This window comes from Diadema setosum, chromosome 5, assembly GCF_964275005.1.
Source record: "Diadema setosum chromosome 5, eeDiaSeto1, whole genome shotgun sequence".
In the NCBI taxonomy this organism is placed as follows: domain Eukaryota; kingdom Metazoa; phylum Echinodermata; class Echinoidea; order Diadematoida; family Diadematidae; genus Diadema; species Diadema setosum.
The window spans coordinates 26,151,347-26,172,569 of NC_092689.1; the positions used below are offsets into that span (position 1 = coordinate 26,151,347).

Below are 21,223 nucleotides of genomic sequence, written 5' to 3' on the forward strand. Positions count from 1 at the left end.
CGTTTGAATGTTTTTTTTTTTATTTGTTCCATTTCCTTCATCATGATCATCATTCATCAATCATTCACGTATTGGTGTTGGTTGCAAATTTTTATGGCATTGATCGACATACAGTATGTTTGTTTGGTAAATGATAATTATGTCTCAAAACATGTTTGAATATTCATTTGTTTTCTTAGATTCATAAATTATAAACAATATTTAGGCGCCTTGAATTGAGTGTAATGATGGAAACGGTTTTGAGTTACCATTGTTGTAATGATTATTGTGCCATGACCAGTAACCCCCCCCCCACACACACACACCTATCATCCTGAATTTAATAACACCAAGCGACATTATACCCGTCCAAGCGCGGGGGAGGGGGAGGGGGATGGGAGGAGGGTGATATTAAACCTTAGCACGAGCACTTACCCCCCCCCCCCCCATAGATGCCGCGGAAAAGGGGTTAATGCAGCCCCCCCCCCCCCACACACACACACACCTATCATCCTGAATTTAATAACACCAAGCGACATTATACCCGTCCAAGCGCGGGGGAGGGGGAGGGGGATGGGAGGAGGGTGATATTAAACCTTAGCACGAGCACTTACCCCCCCCCCCCCACGTAATACCATGCAGTAATCAGGGGCTATGTACAAAATTTCATTAGATGACTTCCAAACGAAAGTCTCTGTGTGTGTTTGTATATGTGTGTCTGTGTTTGTGTCTGTGCGTGTGCGTCTGTGTATGTTTGTATGTTTGAGGTGTTTGTGTGTGCATACGAGTGGGTACTTCGTTGACATCACAAAATTTGCCTTCGTTGAATTTACATCCGATTGTCATTGATAGCCTGCGATGAATAGCGCCATCTACTCTATACCCATGCCTCGACAAGAAGCAGCCACAATGGTAGGCAGGCCTCCGTGATCGAAACGAAATCCATTTTCCATGTAGGCCTAGCAGATCCAGAGAGGGGCGCATCGGGCGCGCCCCTTCTTTATTTTTGGCTAAAACAGCATTAAAAAAAAAAAAAAAAAGGAGGGGGGGGGAGGGGGATCGTGCGTCCCCCTTCAGTTTTGTAAAGGCCTCTCCCCTTTACGAAATTCCTGGATCCGCCCCGGAGCTGGTATTGTACAACGCAAATTATTATACGTCGACGGACATTTAGGCTTGTTCACCCCAAACGGATATATGGCGTAGAAAGAATTTCATAAAGAGCAGCTTTTCAGTGTCTTGCTTCTCTATCAAACAGATGTTATCTGGCGACGGAGGGCCACTAAGATAGAATACCTCCCCAACCCCCACCCCCGTCTTATATCTTTTGACATTGGGAAATAGTCGACCTCTGTATTCGGAGCTTTTGCCTTTATTTGTTATCACTTCCAAGGATATAATTCATGATATCGCATTACAATGACGAATTAGTGTACAATCCTCAAGACAATGTTAGATATAGGCCGATATTTTAAATTTTTATTTCTCACTATAGATCTACACTAAATCATAATTATCATCATCTATCGTACAACGATGAGCTATCTTTTTTTAATTATATCTATTTATTCATTTATTCATCTATTTTTTTTTTTTTCAAGGGCCAAGATGACTTAGTGCCGGCAGTGGGAGACTCTTCATTATGTTTCAGAGTAATTCGATTCTATTAGCAAACTGGCTCTTATTTCAAAGACTTCGAGTATGAGGTGTGAAAATGAATAAATGAATAAATAAATGAATGAATAAATAAATAAACAAATATCAGTAAAAGTTTGGAACCCTTTGTTATGCATGATAGTAACAAGAAGTTTTGGACATTTTTCTGAGCAGATGAAGTGATGAATGATATCTAGGCCTATACAGCGGTGACTGAGCAGTGAACAAAATATAGAGGTGGTTGGATCAGTAATTTACTGTTTAAAACAAGCCAAAATAATGAGCAAAATTCTGAATTTGGTGGTTTAATAGTTCATAATTTGCTATCCCCAGAACTGCGTCTTAGAGGTGGCGAAATGGAGCTTCTAAATCTTGTGAAATCTGCTAATCAAATTTCAAACCTTGGTGCAAGTTTTTTTTGCAGAAGAATTGAAGAAAGCAAGAACTTTAGTATAAAGAGTAGATTTAATCATTTTTCGGGCGAACCTAACTTTGTGGACCCTACTATAACAAGCAGCTCGAACCCGAGTTGTACACGAAGGCGGGGCGAGACAAAAAGCTTACATAGAGATCCGTCAGTGATCCCCCTGCGCTCTTTTTATAATGACGATGACATCATGCTTGATTGACATCCGCGCTCTCAACCCGTGTAAACTGTGGTGGTAGAGGCGAGGGTGACTGGTAGGCGAACCAAAGTGGAGTAAGAGAACTTGTACTTTACGGATTAATTTCATCACGGAGCGCCCTAGGTGTAAAAACTTCTGTCATGGAAGGGGACTGACAGCCAGGAGAAGTGAACAGTTAAATTTCAGGTAGCATGTAGTGCTTTCCGATTGAATGGATTTGAAAAAAGTCCGTATGTTTGTCTCTATTTTCTGATGCGGGTATTGATACCAGTGTCCATGCATTGGCGCTCTCCGCGGCGGCATAGCGATACTGTTGGGCCAGTCTTCCGTTATCACCAGCTCGCTAGCTCAGTCTGTGTGTCGGTGTTGGCTTCCAAAATGGCCGCCGCGCGATCAGCTGTTTTGATGAGAGGTGTTTATTTCCATTACTTAAACCATTGCTCGCCATCATTCATTGGAGACAGTCAGCTGTATATCCTCTGCGATGACAATCTAATTGAGTGAAAACGTGGACAGCACAAATGGACTCCACCATGGATGAAAAACATGTTGCCCTGTTGCGGCGTAATAGGGAGACGTTCGCCAAGTCGGTAGCAGTGGAACGCCTGTTCCCCATGCTGAATGAAATCATCACGTTAGCAGAGACTACAGAGATAAAGTTGTTGCCTTCTTCAGAAGCCAGGGTTCTGAGACTGCTTGAGATACTGCCTGGAAAGGGAAAGAATGCCTTCACTTACTTGTGCCTTGCATTGGAGAAAACTTATCCCCATCTGCTGACTGTCATGTGCATTGGCCGTGATCGTGAAACGACAGGTAAACATTTTGTATAGTGTATGGATGAAAGATGGCTTACATTGAATGAAAATTGAAAAAAGAAAGAAAAAAGAAGTGACTGTGCATAATGATTAAGAGAGCTGGGTGCCAACATCACCTGTGAATAGTGCAAAATGAAGACAGAAATTTAGAAGGAATGTCATAAATATTTCCATGAATGTGGCTATGAATTGATGGAAGCTTTTTTAGTGTGCACATCACTAACACTATTTTTACTGTACATCTACATGTAAATACATTGTATGCTATAAAATATTGACTGCACCATCACCTACTGTCACAGCACATCCCATCCCAGTTGTTTCAGGGATTATCTCATCAAGGTTCAAGGACGCTCAAAAGGGGACAGCGAATGTATTAAATATGTGAAAGCTGCCAACACTGAAAAAATAAGGAGTTTAAGATCATACAATCTCAAAAGATGAAAATCAGTGCTGATCACAGATGTTACATTTATCATTCGCATTATCAAATTGTTAATTCTATTTTGAAGAGGGGTCTCAATGAATTATCTGCACAGAAATATAAATTAGTCTGCTTTTCATGCATTTCAAAAATTATCCAATGCTAAAGTAAATTCATGGGGGTGGAAGCCCTCACAGGTGAATTTTAAAGTACTTTCTATTTTGGAGAAGAGACCTTTCAAGACATGGAGTGTTGCTGATGATGATTGATTTACAGTGTGAATTGTGTCCTGAGGTGGGTTAATCAGTCACTGCAATTCATATTTTTCTTACAGGGACTGTGTATGAAATTGAAGTTGAAAGTACATGTATTGTGAATTCACATTTTTAAGCGAATGTGAAAACAGTCAACATGTGTGGCGATGCAGTGCATGTAGTCACAACGAGAAATATGTAAGCTTTGTAGCAACTTGTTTTCACACAACAGATAATTTTTATGTATCATTTTATCATTGACATGTATGTTTTTGAAGTCTTTGATGTTTTTGAAGTCTTTTTAATTCATGAGCTATTGTATCATTAAAACATGAATGAAAAAAAAAAACTTACATACAGTAGATATTTCTAAGGACGGCAATGACCACAATGTACTGAAGTTACACATGGAAAACACTGGAGGGGTGTTTAACTACAAATCGTTTGTTCCCATAATCTGTTAAGGATGGGCTGATATTGCTACAACATGCATTTCCCATAGATGCTTGCCCAATTATACTTGGGACTTGTCCTCAACAGGTTAATTGTTAAGTGGACATGTTATTGATCAGTCCAGTGTCATGGTACAGTGGACAGCTGTCTTTTGAATGGTACAAATTATGTTCACACTAAATACATTTTTAATTCTCTGTAGAAGGTCAGAATGGTCTGAAACCATAAAGCAGTCACAAATTGTGGCATTTCAAGATCATTTTTTTTTCTCCTAGAGGTTGATGTAAATTTTACTGTTACAAGTCATGATGATTGAGAAATGAAGGATGTGAAAGAAGGAAAAAAGCATGCTAGTAACAATCTCATATTGAGTTTGGGGACATACAACTGTATTAATTAAACAAGGGAAGCAGTTGGTGATGTGGGATAATCACTTTTCTTTAATTTTTCCAAAAAGGTGTAAATCTCCTCTATAAATGTCATCTTGTGCAGGTGTGAACTCCCATGCTACCTCAAGCTTGTATCGTGAAACAAAATACTTCGTTGACAAGGGGAAAGCTAAATGTCAAGCTAGTCTGTATGTGGAATGACCAACTTCTGTTAAGACAACTGATTTGATTAATGTAAAGTATGCAATGCCTATATTTGTAGGAGCTTTTTGCAAATGTAGATTTCATTAGTACTGTATGCAGTTTTGTGATCCTGAAAATTATAGTGGAGCAATGAGAAGTGTGTCCAAGAGATGCAGTTTAATTCAAAAGTTGCGTGATAGTGGACAGTTGTATGTTATCAGCTGTTGTGGTGTATTGCTCATACAACTGGCATAAAAAATGGCCACTTACTCAATACATGATATGGATCTCGTGAAAACTGGCAATGAGCTATCCAATATTTAGGTCCCCTGCGGATTTTATGAAAGCTTGGCCAGGTGTATGAGGCATAATGTAATAACAGAGATAGTTTTCATGCAAAATTATGTGGCACTGGCAGTTTAACACTGGATTTGAAATCATAGGAATTTGAGTACAATAGGCTGCCACTATTTTCAAGTAATTCAACGATTGAACTTGAAGTTACCAGGTGTTCAGGGTGAGAGATTTACCAGATCATTAGATTGCTGTCATTAAAAGATGTGTTTGAAAATTCGAGCAACAAATCTGTGACAGTTGAAATACAACTATTGTAGTTGCCATACATTGCTTAAATACTAGGAAAACATTTTTGATGGTTCATCTTGAGCAAGCTTCCGTGGCTTGTATTTTTGAAGCAGGAGCTGATCCTGGTTTAAATTCTGGACAAAATAATTCATGGTTAACCATCTAAGGAAGATTGTGCAAAGTGACCTTACCAGTTTTGCAAGTTTCTGATAATCAAAGGATTGAACAAGTCGTGTGAGTAGATGAATCAACTTAAAACAAATTCATTTTAATGTTGTCATATGAAGTGAGATTTTGTGATAATGATTTGGTTCCTTACTGTCTTTGCTGAAATTCATTGGTCTTTATCGGAACTCTTTATCACAAGACATGACTGTACTTCCTCTGAATAAGTTCCTCTGACCACTGACCACTGATTTGCATACTGATAATTTTGTGTAACTCTCTTCTGATATTACAGTCCAGATACAAACAATTATGTTCATGTTTATCGTACTGCAATAGCTGCAGGCTTCCCTAAACTTGTTTGGCAAGAAGCACACGACCATTCATAGTTCAAACTTCCCGAAGCAGACTAACAAGACAGTTCAGCTAAGTGTAGAAGACTGTGTTTCTGTTCCAAAAAGTTTTTGAGGGAAGGGGGGGGGGTTGGGTAACGGGGTTGGAAGATCATAAGGGAAAGGCTGTAGGGAATATCCGTAAGATGGACAGCATGCTCAGGTCTATTTTTGTCCTTTGTTTATAAACAGGCAGCAGTGTTTGTGTCCTGACAAAAAGGCTATCGCTGATCAGCAGCAATCCTTACAGGAAGCCCAGATCAAAGTGGAGGAAATAGCCTCTCAAGATGATTGTGGTCCTGTCCTGGGATCATATATACTATATCAACACCTATTTAAATCAAACAGCAAAATATGTTTTCTTGGCAGATCACCAGATTTTGCAACTCATTGTTGACCTGTCTCTTGATTCCTTCTTTTCCTCAGAGAAGCAGATTCAATTTTGTAATTGTATTTTTAGCTTTGCAGTATTTTCATTCAAGAGGACAATTGTGAAGAAACAGAAAAGAGAAACATATCAAGTTTATGTGAGCTTGATGGAGGAAGTACCAGTAATAACTTGTCACTGATACAGTAATTGGCGGGCTTTAAAAACTTGGTTTCAAGTTCTGTACCTTTTCTTTTCTGTTTATTTTGCTCATTGGCATAGGGACTGCCATACTGATGCAAATTGTACTATAAACCATCAAGGTCTTTCAATTAGCCTTTTACTTCTTTTTTTTTTTCTATGACTGAGTGAATATAATGATCGAAGTAAGGAACTATTTGCAAAAAAATAATTTCGTTACATTTCTTGCATAGACTTAGATTATCCTGACATTCTCCAGATTCTCATACTTTTTTCTTATTCTGTTGCATTTAACAATATTTTGACACTTGTTACAGATTATTTATTTATTATTATTATTATTATTTTTGTTACTTTACTGATTTATTAACTGTACAATGTACAAATACTGTCTTACAACCTGAGCAGGGTATCTACCAGGTATTAGGCTAAATACTAAAGAAAGGAAACAACAACTACCGGTAGCTTTATGCTAAACATTAACCCAGGTGACTTGAAAAAACTGTTGTGAACTTGTCAAGGAATGTACATGTACCAGTATGAACATGCATTTCCTTTGACTATCTAGAAAAAACAAACTTGCAAGACATGCATAGTCCCATGCATGGTATTTGGTGTTGATTGGAGTGTGTACCATTCAATTAAGTGCTTTTCAGCCAGTGGCCCTCCAGTATTATTTTAAGTAGTGACCGAGTTCGTCGTAACCTTTAGTGTATGTTCTCAGGGATAGTGCTGCATGTTGTTACTTATATTCATGTCATCGAATCTGAAGTAGTACCGGTAAACAGAGAGGGCTGAAGGAATAGGTAAGCATATCTATGCACAAGTTCAGTTCCGTAGCACTGTGGTGTATCTCCCCATCTCAGTTGCACTTTAACTCCAGTTGTTGAAGCATGAGGATGGTGCTATTAAAAGGGAAAAGCTGGCCGTGCCCCTCACCAAACCCCTGAGAACCCGCCATGCTAATGACACGCTCTGACCGCAAGATGACTCTGGGAGATGTGATTGATCTTGACATGCTGTTGTGAGCCTGTTCACAGGACCGCCAGCTCTGGTCTGGTCCGTGGTCACACTATGCAATCTTTCCCCTTCTGTAATGGACGCACAATATAACTAGGAGATCAGATGTGATACCTGTACCATGTGTATGTTGTGCAGTTGTCATGCCTGTGGGTCAGGCCGTACAGTATAAATACTCGGACAAGGCAGCTTCGATTATTGTTCTGCAGAATGTCATGATACATGAGCACTTGTATTGACTGTACTCTGTTGTGATATAATCAGTAGAATGATAGACACCATTCTATACCTTCCCCAGTTGCCATATGAATAATTAGAGGATACTGGTGCAGTAAATGTGTAAATAGTGACTATTGATAAAGAGCTCACATACACTATACATGGCATGATAACAATACCATTAGGCCTACACACTTTTTCTTGCATGTGAGATTCCATGCACCAGAACAGGGGTAATGGATTTTAGTGGTACAGTATACCCACATTGTAGCATCAAGTCCTGTTCATTCCTACAAATGTAGGCAGGATACTCTTCATGTCGTTCAAGATTCTCTGTTATGAAATCCTTTCTGTAACATAGTTGAATTGGAAGTAAGTAAGCCACAACAGGGACAGCTCTTTTGTACATTCAGTTTGTGTGCATGTAGTTGTCAGTTATGGTACTAAAAAATCGACTTGCCTGACTTATTGCAAGACATTTAAGAAAACCTTGGGTTGGTTTGTTATCGATTCATTCAGGAACCTTCATTATGCCTCCGCCACGAAGTGGTGCCGGAGGCATTATGTTTTCGGGTTGTCCGTCCGTCCGTACGTCCGTACTCCGTACGTCTGTACGTACGTCCGTCCGTACGTCCGTCCGCTTTCGTTTACGCGATAACTTGAGTAATATTTCCTGGAATTTTACCAAACTTGGTCCAAGTATGAAGTGTGATGGGGCAATTATTTGATTAGATTTTGGGTGAAATCGGCTGAAGGTCAAAGGTCAAAGGTCAAGGTCAAATCATGAAATTGTATCCGTTTACGTGATAACTCAAGACTGGATGGAGCAAATTTCACCAGACATTGTTGGAGGATGATGTATGATGGGACAATTACTTGATTAGTTTTTCAGTGAAATCGGACAGAGGTCAAAGGTCAAAGATCAAGGTCAAATCCTAAAATTTATCTGTTTACGTGATAACTCAAAACTGGATGAAGCAGCTTTCACCAAACTTGGTCCAAGGATGATGTATGATGGGACAATTAGTTGAGTAGATCTTAGTGACATTGGCAAGAGGTCAAAGGTCAAAAGGTCAAGGTCAAATGCTACAAATGTTGCAATTTCCCCCATATCTATGCAATGCCCGAAGGTATTTTCTTGAAACTTGGTGTGGACATGTACTACTGCGTAAAGATTCTCCAGAGAGAGTTTCATGTCATAAGGTCAAAGGTCAAAAGGTCAAAGGTTAGGTGAAAATGTTGCAATATTACTTTTCTCTCAAATGCTTCAATGTATCTTCGTGGAACTTGGTACATATGCATGTACTGTCTGGCAGGGATTATCTAGGGAATTTAGGGGTCATGGGTCAATAGTCAGGGGTCAAAGGTCAAGGTCAACTCCTCAAAATTTTACTATTTCCCTCATATACTAGTATATGCAATGCTTGCATTATTAGTTTCAAAACTTAATACATGCATTACCTAATGGAGATTCTCCGGGAAATTTCCAGCCAGAAGGTCAAAGGTTAAGGGTCAAAGGCCAGGTTTCAATGCCCCCCCCCCCCCAAAAAAAAAAAAAAAAAAAAAAAATCTATTTTGTACCGTCATCACACTCTTTCTTTGTACCTTGGAAATTACTCATTGCATAAACTTTCCCAAAATTCCCCAAATATGTGTACCTGCACTCTTAGAAAATTATAGCAAACTCAGTTCAAGACATTTCTGACAAACCTGTCATTTCAATATTTTGCCAGTTATGTGAAACTGTCATGGATCACACATTGTGAAGACATTGTACTATACGCCTATTAGGAGAATCATGCATTATGGCGGAGGCATCAGTCGCCATAGCGACATTTCTAGTTGTTCATCAGCCATTATGTTGATAAAATCCTGTTTAGTTAGGATTAACTTCAAGTGTTTTAAAAACTGCACATTGTGAATTATCACATGTTATTTACTGTGCTCAAGGAGGAATAAGTAGTTAGTTATATTCCAGTAGCAAAAGTCAGACTCAGTGATGGTATTTTTTTTTTAATGAAAATGATATGAAGTACTTTTGCATTTGTGGCCATAGACTGTACAAAAAAAAAAAATCCATACAAACAAGCAAGAAAAGAAAATGTTTGCATGTTCAGTAAATGACTTCATTGCATGTTTAAACAACTTCATAAATAATTTTCCAAGGGGAGACGTTTGCTTGTTCTCAAAGAATACATGTCTGTTTGATTGTACATAGTTATGTCAATGTCATTCCTCTTGTATCCTGTGCCCCTGGAAAAGAAAAACAACAACAAATATTGCTTTGAAAGTAAACGTTTGTGAGCATTTTTATCAGCTTCCACTTTAGTTCTCAGATGTGCCTCAGAGGTTATCCCATTAGATAGGTTTATTGGTGATGAGAGAGTCAATTGGTGCGTGGTAAATGTCTACTTCCGAAGTGACGCTCTCTCTTGCTCTGTTGTCTTTGGACCTCTTGTGCCAATTTTTTAAACAAAAAATGTCCCTGTTTCTTTATAAAAATGTAGTTCATGTTATAAAGGCAATCTATCTGGAAAAAGAGGATGTCATATATATGCATTGAGATTGTAGTTTAAAAATGTGAGAAATATATTTCACAAGCAATTTAGTAATAATCTTGCTGTACATGATCATTTCTTATTCTATGGGGATGTTGCTGTCATCAAGTTCCAAGGTATAGGCCCTACATGTAAGTTGCAGACAGGTTTTATTATGTGTATCAGCCTTGTCTTAATTATCCAATAATAGTAGGTGATTTGTGAATCTTCTGAAACCTTGCCTGTATCAGCCATAAAAACTATGCTATATTTTTGTTGTTGTTGCATGATTTTCCTGATATAGCAGGAACTGGTGTTATGCACAGGCATGGATGTTAAATAGCAAACTCCAGTCAGGATGGATGGTGGAGTAGGCAGTAGGCCTACATAATTACTTTTTGTCTAGTAATTGCAAGTTGTTTGTTTGTTTGTTTTTTTGGTCACACAATGCCATTGCTTCGCAACACTTGGCATTTTATCACATCAGTTCCCTATAAAATGTCTGTGAAATCCGGAATGTTTTCAGCGTAAGAAAGACTGGTGGCATTAGAGTTTCTCATAAAGTGTTTTTAGTGTATTTAGAATCAGAAAAAAAGTCTTCTAAACATGAACTATGTAGCTGGTTCAAGAAAGTGGTAACTTGCTAAATTTCTAGGCTTACACACCTTTTTTACTTATCAATTGATAAGTGTACATATCTAACTCTTCAGACCGTACTGTTTGGTCCAGTAATAAAATAGACCAAACTGAGTAGATTGCTTCATCTTAAATTAAAAGTGAGAATCAAGATAATGAGCAGTTGACAAAGTAATGGTGAGCTATTACAAAATATGCAATAGATTTTCTCATTTTGAAATATTTGAATATCATCTGATGTGTATTACAAATGATTTTTGTCTAACGAAAAGGAGAAAAAGAAAGGATGGTCTTTTGAAGCATCAATATTATCAACATTTTTATATGAAGTTATGAAATTGAATTTGAATTCAGTGAGTAGTCTATGATTTCCATACATTGATTGATGGGGCTATCAAACACATCTGGGCTCTATTTCATTAAAAAGTTGCTATGATAGCAACTCTTGCTGGAATGGCAATTGTCATGGTAACGACAAGAGTCCACCATCTGATTGGCTGTTGCTATGGGAAGTTGCTATTCTACCAAGAGTTCCGATTGTATCATCTTTTATGAAATCGGGCCCAGATGTCCAACAGACCTGTGCCACAGGTGGAGGCGGTGAGGGAAACATGTTTACAGGTGAAACCGTAATTCACTGCAATTTGGGCGTGACACACAAAACTGCTAATACATGAGACAGACAGTGTACAAAAAAAAAAAACACACACACACATTTAAGGCTGTACTGTTTATCTCTGGGACAGTCATATTTGTGTGAGAAGAATCAAGGGGTTCAAAAAGCTTGACCTGACCCCAAGATGCAAGGTTCAAGGGCTGGAGCATCAAAAGCTCATTTTTCTCTGCAGCCACACCCGACAAGTATGCTATGCAAAAATGAGGCCAGCTGCAGTCTGAAGATTTAGACGTGACCCACTTTGAGCGTAATAGCAAGAGGACGAAAGCCAGCATCAGAATGCCTCCATTCCTTCATGTACACTCCGGTGAAAGTTCATGAACAGTCAATATGAATATATATATTATGCAAATGAGTGAGGTGCTGATGTCATTGCCCCACAACTTCCTTGTAGTTTGAACACAAAATATTGAAATTTGCATTTTTTTTTTTTTGGTTCAAACACAATAATGCCCCAGTCTCAATAAGATATTTTACTCTTTATTTCTGTTCTTTCTTTAAAGATATTAAAAAGTTTTGGTACCTCAAAAGTTTCCCTGAATTTCCTTGTCTTGGTTTGTGTTTCATGTTAAAGTACGATGTCTGTGAGAATTACTCGCCCCAAAGTGCTCTCATGTCTTAGTAATCATGCAATAATGGTTTCGTACCAGAGCCGTCACCGTACAGCGTCGATAAATATTGTACGAAACCACTGACTGCGACCAGCAGCGTGCAGCCCATTGTACGCATAGCTAACTGCGACCAGCAGCGTGCAGCCCATTGTACGCATAGCTAACTGCGACCAGCAGCCCCATACGCATAGCGTAATGGGGCTTAGCGTTGTAACATTCAGGATCATGACAGAATTAGTATCGCGGGTAAATGTCAATTTAAAATCCCAAAATTTCTTCGATTTGAAGACTTACCAATTAAGTTGAAGTATTGAAAACAGGCTTCGAATAACGTTTGGTTCTGCCAATAGTCCCTTTCTTTTCGAATTGATGACTGAATGTGACTCGGTCGAGAGGACCTTGGGAGAGCTACATACACCATGGACCGATGCATACACTGACTACTACGGCCAGCGCATGCGCACACAAACATCTTATCCGTTGATATGGGATTTGAAATTTGTGCGCATGTGATGTGTTCGCATGCACTGGCTGTAGTATTCAGTGTACATGGTGTATGTACAGTAGCTCTCCCAAGGTCCTCTCGGCTTAGTCACATTCAGTCATCAATTCGAACAGAAAGGGACTATAGGCAGAACCAAACGTTGCCCAAAGCCTGTTTTCAATACTTCACCTTAATTGGTAAGTCTTCAAATTGAAGAATTTTTGGGATTTTAAGTTAACATTTATCCCGCGATACTAAATCTGTCATGATCCTGAATGCTACAATGCGAAGCCCGATTACGCTATGCGTATGGGACTGCTGGTCGCTATGCGTATGGGGCTGCTGGTCGCAGTTAATTGCATGATTACTAAGACATGAGAGCACTTTGGGGCGAGTAAGTCTCACAGTGTTAGCTATATGAAAGGTACTTTAACCTGAAACACAAACTAAGACAAGGAAATTTTTTAGGTACCAAAACTTTTTATTATCTTTAGAGAGATCTGGAATTTTCTTTCCAGAGAGCAAGTTTGATATGTGTTTGCATTCAGTGCACTCATTGCTATTACTATTACATTCATGTCCTTTCATGTAGCCCTATTACCGTAAAGTTCCGTGTATAAGACACACTTTTTTTCCGTTGGAAAATATGAAAAATCGGGGGTGCGTCTTATACACGGGTACAGTCAAATCACGGAAAAAAATCTGTCACGTACACCCAATTTTATAAAGTCAACTTGGGGCCATTTACGCCCATCGACATCCGGAGTGTAAGCAATCTTTAAAACGTACGGATAAACGAGCGATGTCTCAATCTGGACACACACAACAGCTGTAAATACGGGATAAACTTACATTGGCCTCGTGTAGTAACGATGTATCAATCTGGCCATAGACAACAGCTGTAAATACACAATGTATCACTAAAACTTACCGATGTATATCGGTCTACCAAGCTACCATCAGCCAACCTAGTAGCTGTAAATACGCGTTTTACAGGTATCATTACTAAATTACCGATACCGTAAAACTTATTGATGTACTAGTATCAATCTGGCCATAGACAAAAGCTGTAAAATATGGAGTAGGATCGACTTAATGTCACCGTAAAATGTGAACGATGTGCCAAGCATGCTATAGTATGCATATCTATGGCGTTTGTTTGCTCTTCACATAGCCTTTTGCAAAGGTAGCTGAGGCTCTCGCAATGGACTCGCGTGCACACAGCGATCGGATCGGAGCAAGCTTGCCCGTTGCGCGCTGCGTGTGCAAGTCCATTACATTGCTGTCTGTGTGCGTGTGCTGATAGCGAGCTGCCTTATTGCAAAAGGCTAGCACTACATACAAGCATGGTACAAGAGACACATGTGTTACTGGTAATCCGAGGCGAAACAACAGTGAGTGTACCGTACGCACCGTACGTCTCGGCGTACAATCCCTCTAACATTGTGCTTCCAGTCTGACACGTGCCAATATGCGAGTATGATAGCAAAGATCGTACTGTACACTCTGAGTACGATCTTTGATGATACCATACCCTTGTACCCCCACGATAGAAAGGCAAAACAATAGCAAGTGAGTACCGAGACAAGTCTCACATTTTGCGTCTTCCATATTTTGCCGATGTCCGATGAATACCTTGAAAAGAAAGTTTAAAAGGAAACAAAAAATTGACCAAATACATGCTGCATTCTAGAGAAATTTTGAGCTGATGACACACAATATTTGCGTGGAAATTTGCGTGTATTTTTTTATTTTTTTTTTATATTTTAGGTCCAAAAGTAGGGGTGCGTCTTATACACGGAACTTTACGGTAGTCAAGTAAAATGCTATTCATTGGCCATTGTAGACATTAACACAACAAAACACATGCAGGAAATCTCATGTCAAAGTTCATACATCATAGAATGTATACAACAAATGTTTCAACGACGTAGAATATAGGCCTATTACATGTGGAAACCAGTTCATCTTGTAGTGGCTCTTATCATTCAGAATGATATAAAATTGTAGTCGGGAGACTTTGACATCTTATTGTGATGTTTGGGCCAAAGGTTACTGTCTCCACCTCCAAGCAGAACCCCTCATCCGGTTTTCAGCGTAGGTCTGGGACAAAAGCAAGTTTCCCAATATGTTTAAGTGGTGAGTCAGCTTGTATACATAAAATAATAGTTGATTCTGTTTTGCAGGGTAATTTTAGTTAGGATAAAAAAAAAAATAGGTGTGTTCACATATAAGTACTAGGTAAGTCATAGATTTCTAAAAATCACCTGAACTATTAGTTTAGAGTAAGAAATTAAGTGGTGCAGAGGGAAGGTAATTTGATTAGAAGTTGCATTTATGCTGCTAGTCCAAAATGACAATGATATAATAATAATAATAATAATAATAATAATAATAATAATAATAATAATAATAATAATAATAATAATAATAATAATAATAACAATAATGATAATGATAATAATGATAATAATAATAATAATTAATGATAATAATAATAATAATAATAATAATAATAATAATAATAATAATAATAATTAATGATAATAATAATAATAATAATAATACCAATGATAATAACAATAATAATAATAATGATAATAATAACAACAACAACAACAACAATTTAAAAAAAAAACATTTTAGGAAACTTTTAGAGTGTACCAATGACTGGTGATCTGAAGAAGCAGAAGCTTGAATTTTTTACCGCCTCCAGTACATGAGCTTTTATGACGTGCAGAGTGCTATGATTTATGAAAAAGACTTCTCAGTATTCATATCAGAGTCGTTACTTTACTCTGTCTGACCTCTAAAAGTCACATGGCAGTGTGGTATTATAGAATCATTGGAACTGAAGGCTATTACAGTATTAAATTTACCTTTCAACAGTTTAACTCTGGCAAAGATTTAATATTAAATGAGATACGAGTGTTAGCATGACAATTACCATGTGCTGTACAGATTTTTTTTTTTTCTATGAGAAGTTTATTCAATGTACTGTACTACATTGACAGTGAGAATGTCACAAAAGTATTCATGCAGTGAAAAACTTGAAGAAATTAATGAGCAGCAAGTCAAGCAGTTTTCTATTTCCTGTGGTTACTAAGCAAACTGGAGCTCTTTGACTAGCTCACTGGGCTGTTTGTACATCATCTGCTTTGACTTAGTGGCTATGTCAACAATTCATTCACTGTGTAGCATACCACATCCGTTTTCAGCATGTTTTATCATATATTTGAAAGGAAACTTTTTACCATAAGAGATCCATATTGTATGGATGTTATGAAACAAAAGCAGCAAGTTCACAAAGCTTGAACATTTTTAAACAATAAGGAAGATAAAGAAAGCTCTTACTATTTCAAGGTGAGTACACCATGTGACGCAGCATTCAATATGGATGTCGGCAAACTTTTGTGGTCATGTGACTCTTTATGTTGGAAGCATATTTTTTTTTCAGTTTGTCATGTACGATATTCTTTTTTTCCCACATTTTTATGACAATTATGTTTTATGGAAGACTTATGATATATGCCAAGGATACTGTGACTGACAAAACTTGTAAGACATGACTTTTTTTGGGGGGGGGGGGGTGGTTGGGGTGGTTAGAGGTGAATGTTCCAGTGAGTGCCATGTCCAACTCTTATGGTATTCCCTGTGGAGTGGTGTAAGTGGAGTGTATCTCACTTCCTTTTGCACACATATGATTACCTATACCTATTTGTGTGGTCGTGTTTGCTGTGTGGGCGTTCATAAAAAGTTTATGATGATTGGGTTGGGAGAACTTTGTGAATTGTAAAGTTACCAAAACTTTATTCTTTACTCCTCCACTGACTTTTGAACAAAAAGAGAAGGGGAAAAAAAAAAAACCTTTGCCAAAATGTGTGTTCACAAAAAGAAGATAACTGTGATAAAATCTTTTCCTGACTATTAGGGAAGCTAGCCTGATGGTTGCTGGTTAAGACATCACTTTCGTTCAAAAAAAACACCCCCAAAATATGTCTTTTTTTCTTTATGTGTGTACTCCTTGGTATGCTGTAAAAGCATACTTGTGGAAACATGATAGGTGTAGAGACAATATAAAGCTCACGGTAAGCTAAATTCACAACCAGTCTTCGATATGCAGTATGTTACACAAGAATTTGAAACATAGTCTCAAAGGAACATTAATGAGCACTGTGTGTTATATCAAGTTGACATAGTCTGTTGTCGCAAAAATGAGAAGACTTGTCAGTGAGGGCATCTGTTCACATAAGCCCTACTGGAAAACGTGACAAAAGTCTAATAGGTAAAAAAGTGCATCTTATATGAATGAAACTTCCAACTTCCTCCCCTTACAGTGTTAGCTGAGTGTCATATTAATTGCCTTTGCTCAGGAATGGTATTTTCCGTTGGAGTGCCGCCAAGGCTTTGTTACATTTTATGTAGCCAGGCTCCCAACACCATCTCCTGGTCGGTGTTTTACCAAATTCTCCCTATTGCAAATAACTGTCAACATTTCGTCACTAGTAGTCTGGTCCATACGCTGGTCGTACTCTACATGCAAATGAATGATGTGATTTTGCACACCCACGAGGAATACATGGAGGTCAAGCAGGGTCGTATTTTTGGTGTTCACTTGTGCAGTTTTGATGCTGAGTATACTGTGTAGCAGACACTGCAAAACATCTGAGGGGTAACCACATCTAATTTTTCCTTTTTCATCATGGCTAAAACATTGTCACTTCACAATAGAAATTTTCAGAACTTAACTTGATATCTGTTTTTCCAGCACGTAACTATTGCTGAGAAAAATCTACAAAACTATTGTAGTTTGAAGATAGAGTTTAATAATGCGTCATGATTTTAAAGGCATAATTTACCATTTGCAGATGAAACAAAACCCCAACATTAAAGGGATGGTACAGTATTGGTGGAGATGAGAATTGGGCTTTTAACTTTGCGAGATACCAAGAAAACACTTACATGATATAGTACAGAGCATACCATTTTAAGAGGAATTCAAAGTTTATTTGATGAAAATCAGGTTTGGAATGACTGAAACATCTAAAAACAAAGTAAAACAAAGTGATCGGAGTAAAGTGTAGGTCCCACACTTTATTAGAATCGCTCTTTTTGGGATATCTCAGCCATTTCAAAGCCAATTTTCATCAATTAAACATTGAATTCCTCATAGAATTACATGCTCTTTCATATTTCATAAGAGTTTTCTCATTATCTCACAAAAAAAAAAAAAAAATGTTAGAAACCTGAAATTAGGTTCATACTTGTGTAATAGTTCTAAAATGTGAGTTTAGGATAGAAACAACCACTGTAAAAGTAGTTCATTGTATGTACCATTTTTGCAATATGAATGATGGCATAGCAATGTAATGGCAAATTATGAATATACCCAATGTAAATTACACGCAAAGGGAAAATTGTTGTTCGCATTTGGTGACAGAAACAAGTCCATTTCCCGGGATATCCTATTTTATATGCTATTCTGTATTTCAGAGACGAAATAAAACAGTAGCAAAACACAAATGAGACAACTTTTGATGGCTTCAGTTATATCTGCTTGTTATGTGATGAAGTTGGAAGATGATAACAATTATGACGAAAAGGGAAAATGTACAGTAGAAATTGTCCAGTATCTCTGTATGTTATCATGTACAGTGTGTGTATGTCAATGTAAACATAAATGCGACAGGGAAAAGGGGAGCTGGCAACCAAAGAACAAATTAGGATTGTTTGCATACTCCCTAATTCTTCATTTTGTACTCAAGGCTGCTCAAGGAGGGCAGAGTAACAGACAAAGCATTAATAGTTTGTCCTTCCCCACGTTTGTCTACGTGCAAATGTGTTGCGCCCAAGTGTGCTGCACGCAAGTGCACACATCTGGAGCGCTTTGTCGCAGGCACAATCTTGCTGCGCGCTCTATGCTAGGTAGGCCTCCAGATTTTATCCCTGCACGTTCATGTGCAGGCAATGTCAACAGTGTTGTGTGTTGGTGCAATGTTCACTGTGATAAGTTCAATAGTTTCATTGATAAATTTTCTCCCTCCGAGCAGGTGTTTGCATATTATTGGGAAAGTTTCTGGATTGGGGCTTGGCGAATCTAGCTGAAGTTGTTGGGAAAACAACAACAACAACGACGACTAATGGATTGGCCTCTTGAGTATTCAGTACACAGCATGGCGTAGGGAAACCAAGAAAAGGGTGTGGGGCAAGTTTTTTTTTTTATCTATTGAAAATGAAAGCTTTAATGACATGAGCCCTCAATACATTTTTATACAATTGTATGAGTGTATCTGGAGTGCGAAGTTCAAATGGCAGAGACGATTGATTGTCAACACACTTTTGAGAGAGCGGTAATGGATGGTAAAGTGCTTCCAGGCCAGTCAGCCTGGGGAAAATTTTTCACAAACTGCTGCTCTAATGACTGTCATGCTGGGGAAGAAAACTGTTTTTTCCTCTCTGAATTTATCAAGAATTCATGAGGTAAACCTGGAAAGCATTAGTTACACCTGTACTTGTGGAAGGGTTGTACTTACGAAGCAGAATTTATCATTGAATATATAAATTTATGTTGAAACATGTAGGCCTACTAGTGTAGACTGCATTGCATTTCACAAAGTTGTACATACTTTCTCTTTTTGTCTTTCAAAGAGTGATGAATTGCTGCAAACTATACAATACAGGAGAGAAAACATTTGGTGACGACTAACTCACTTTCATTAGAATACAGGGCATTTCTTTTCCATCTTGTAGGATATGAAATGTTCTGTCAATGTTGTCTGCATAATTGGGTATTTCAGTATTTTTGTTTGGGAATAGTGCATCAAAATGAGCAAAGCAATACTACTTTTATTTGAGTGATCAATTAAGGTCGAGTAAATGCTTTAGAACAGCTGATCATGATTCCTACCTAACAAAGGCTACTCCTTCATGACCTGTCTCTGGATGTACTTCAGCACTTTCCAATGTTATAAGCATTGTATGCAGCAGAGATGCTAGTTGTACTAATAGAGCTTACTAAAGTATTCTATCAAACATTCTAGGTATACAACACTCTGTTCTCTGTACAACAAAGCCTTTTGAAGTCTTCGCCAGCTCATGTGGTGTCGGTAAATAGAACATGCATATTGTACTAGATCTTTTTTTTTTTTTTATTTACGTCGATGTAGGGCAATCTGTCAATCAGTTGCAATAGATCTTTCTGGTTCAAATAGCAGTTTAAAATAATTACTTCACCAACATCTGAAGATTTCTTTTCGTGAGATGGAAACTGGCTGGCCATAGGAAAATACACAATTTTGCCCTACTCAGGGCTGCACACTAACCCATTTTTTCTACTGGCCTGATCTGTCTGTCAAACCAGTAGGTACCCAGTTTTTCCAATTTTTTACTGGTCCATTCCTGAAAAAAGTTACTGATCCAACCATGATTTTTGCTGGTCAGCGACTGTCTGACCAGTGTCAACTGGTGTGCAGCGTTGCCTTACTACATCACTTCAGGACTGTAACAGTTCTGGGGGTGTTTCATAAAGCTGTTCGTACAGTTACGAACGACTTACGAACAACTGGTGATCAGTTCTTGTGCTGAATTATTGAAATTCTGATAAGTATAGCACATCAGAACTGATCACCAGTCTCTCGTAAGTTGTTCGTAACTTTAGAACAGCTTTATGAAACAGGTCCCTGGTCTAATTTGCTGTAGATGCATTTTTTCCCCTTTCTTTGAAGTGACATTGAACATGATTGTGTTTGCCCTTTGCATTACACGTAATTGCTTTTATTCAGAAATGCATTGTAAGTCTCCTCAGGGGACGCAGACACATAGAATCTGATCTAGACTTTGACATTGAGAACTTTGTCCCGGTTCTCCTGATAAGATTTTTCAGTGGAGGCAAACAAAATTTGTTTCTGTTTTTTCTTTGGGGGGGGGGGATGGGAGAGATGGATAAGTGCTGTAGTTTTCTTAATATACACTCTGATGCCACTTGAAGTTTCTGTCTAAAAATAAGATTTTAAGTGAATAGTTTGTAATCAGTATTTGTGATGAGCTAGCGAAACAATTAGTAAAAATAGTTTTGTCCTATGAAATATAATGTTGTGGACAGCACTTATAAAGTTATGAACAGGTGGAACAATTATATGTTTTTGCATTTCTTATGATATATTTCATATTTAATTCTTCTTCTGAGGGCCTTCTACATAGAATGGAGTCTGTCAAGTGGGAAGAGTGTGTAATTTGATTCCAAATGCAAAGTAGGTAAAACAAATATTACTTTTATGACTGCAGCATTTATATAAAAGTGTCAGTATCTGGAAGCTGTTGTGGTGCAGTGGCTCAGTATGTTTGAAGCGATTAGTGAGGATGAAAATGAACATCAGAATCCACACTGTAAAGCAAGTAGAATGTAGACCAGGGCAGCCCCACTTCACGGCCATGCCGAATCCGTATCCTAATCTGTCACAGAGTATCTTCAGGTAGAGTTTATGGGAAGGCCAGATCTGATGAAGTATCAAATGACTTAATGCGCGAGAGGGAAATATGATCAAGTGTTATCTTT

General features: G+C 38.1%; 1 protein-coding gene across 1 annotated transcript in view; it reads left to right on the plus strand.

Moving 5' to 3' along the window:
* The first annotated feature begins 2,329 nt into the window (after positions 1-2,329).
* LOC140228653 (disks large homolog 5-like) overlaps positions 2,330-21,223 on the plus strand; it is a 104,953-nt gene continuing 86,059 nt past the window's right edge. Inside the window, exon 1 of the mRNA XM_072308904.1 lies at positions 2,330-3,071. Within this exon, the coding sequence (XP_072165005.1) occupies positions 2,780-3,071 (292 nt within the window). The 5' untranslated portion in view covers positions 2,330-2,779. The remainder of the gene's footprint in view (positions 3,072-21,223) is intronic.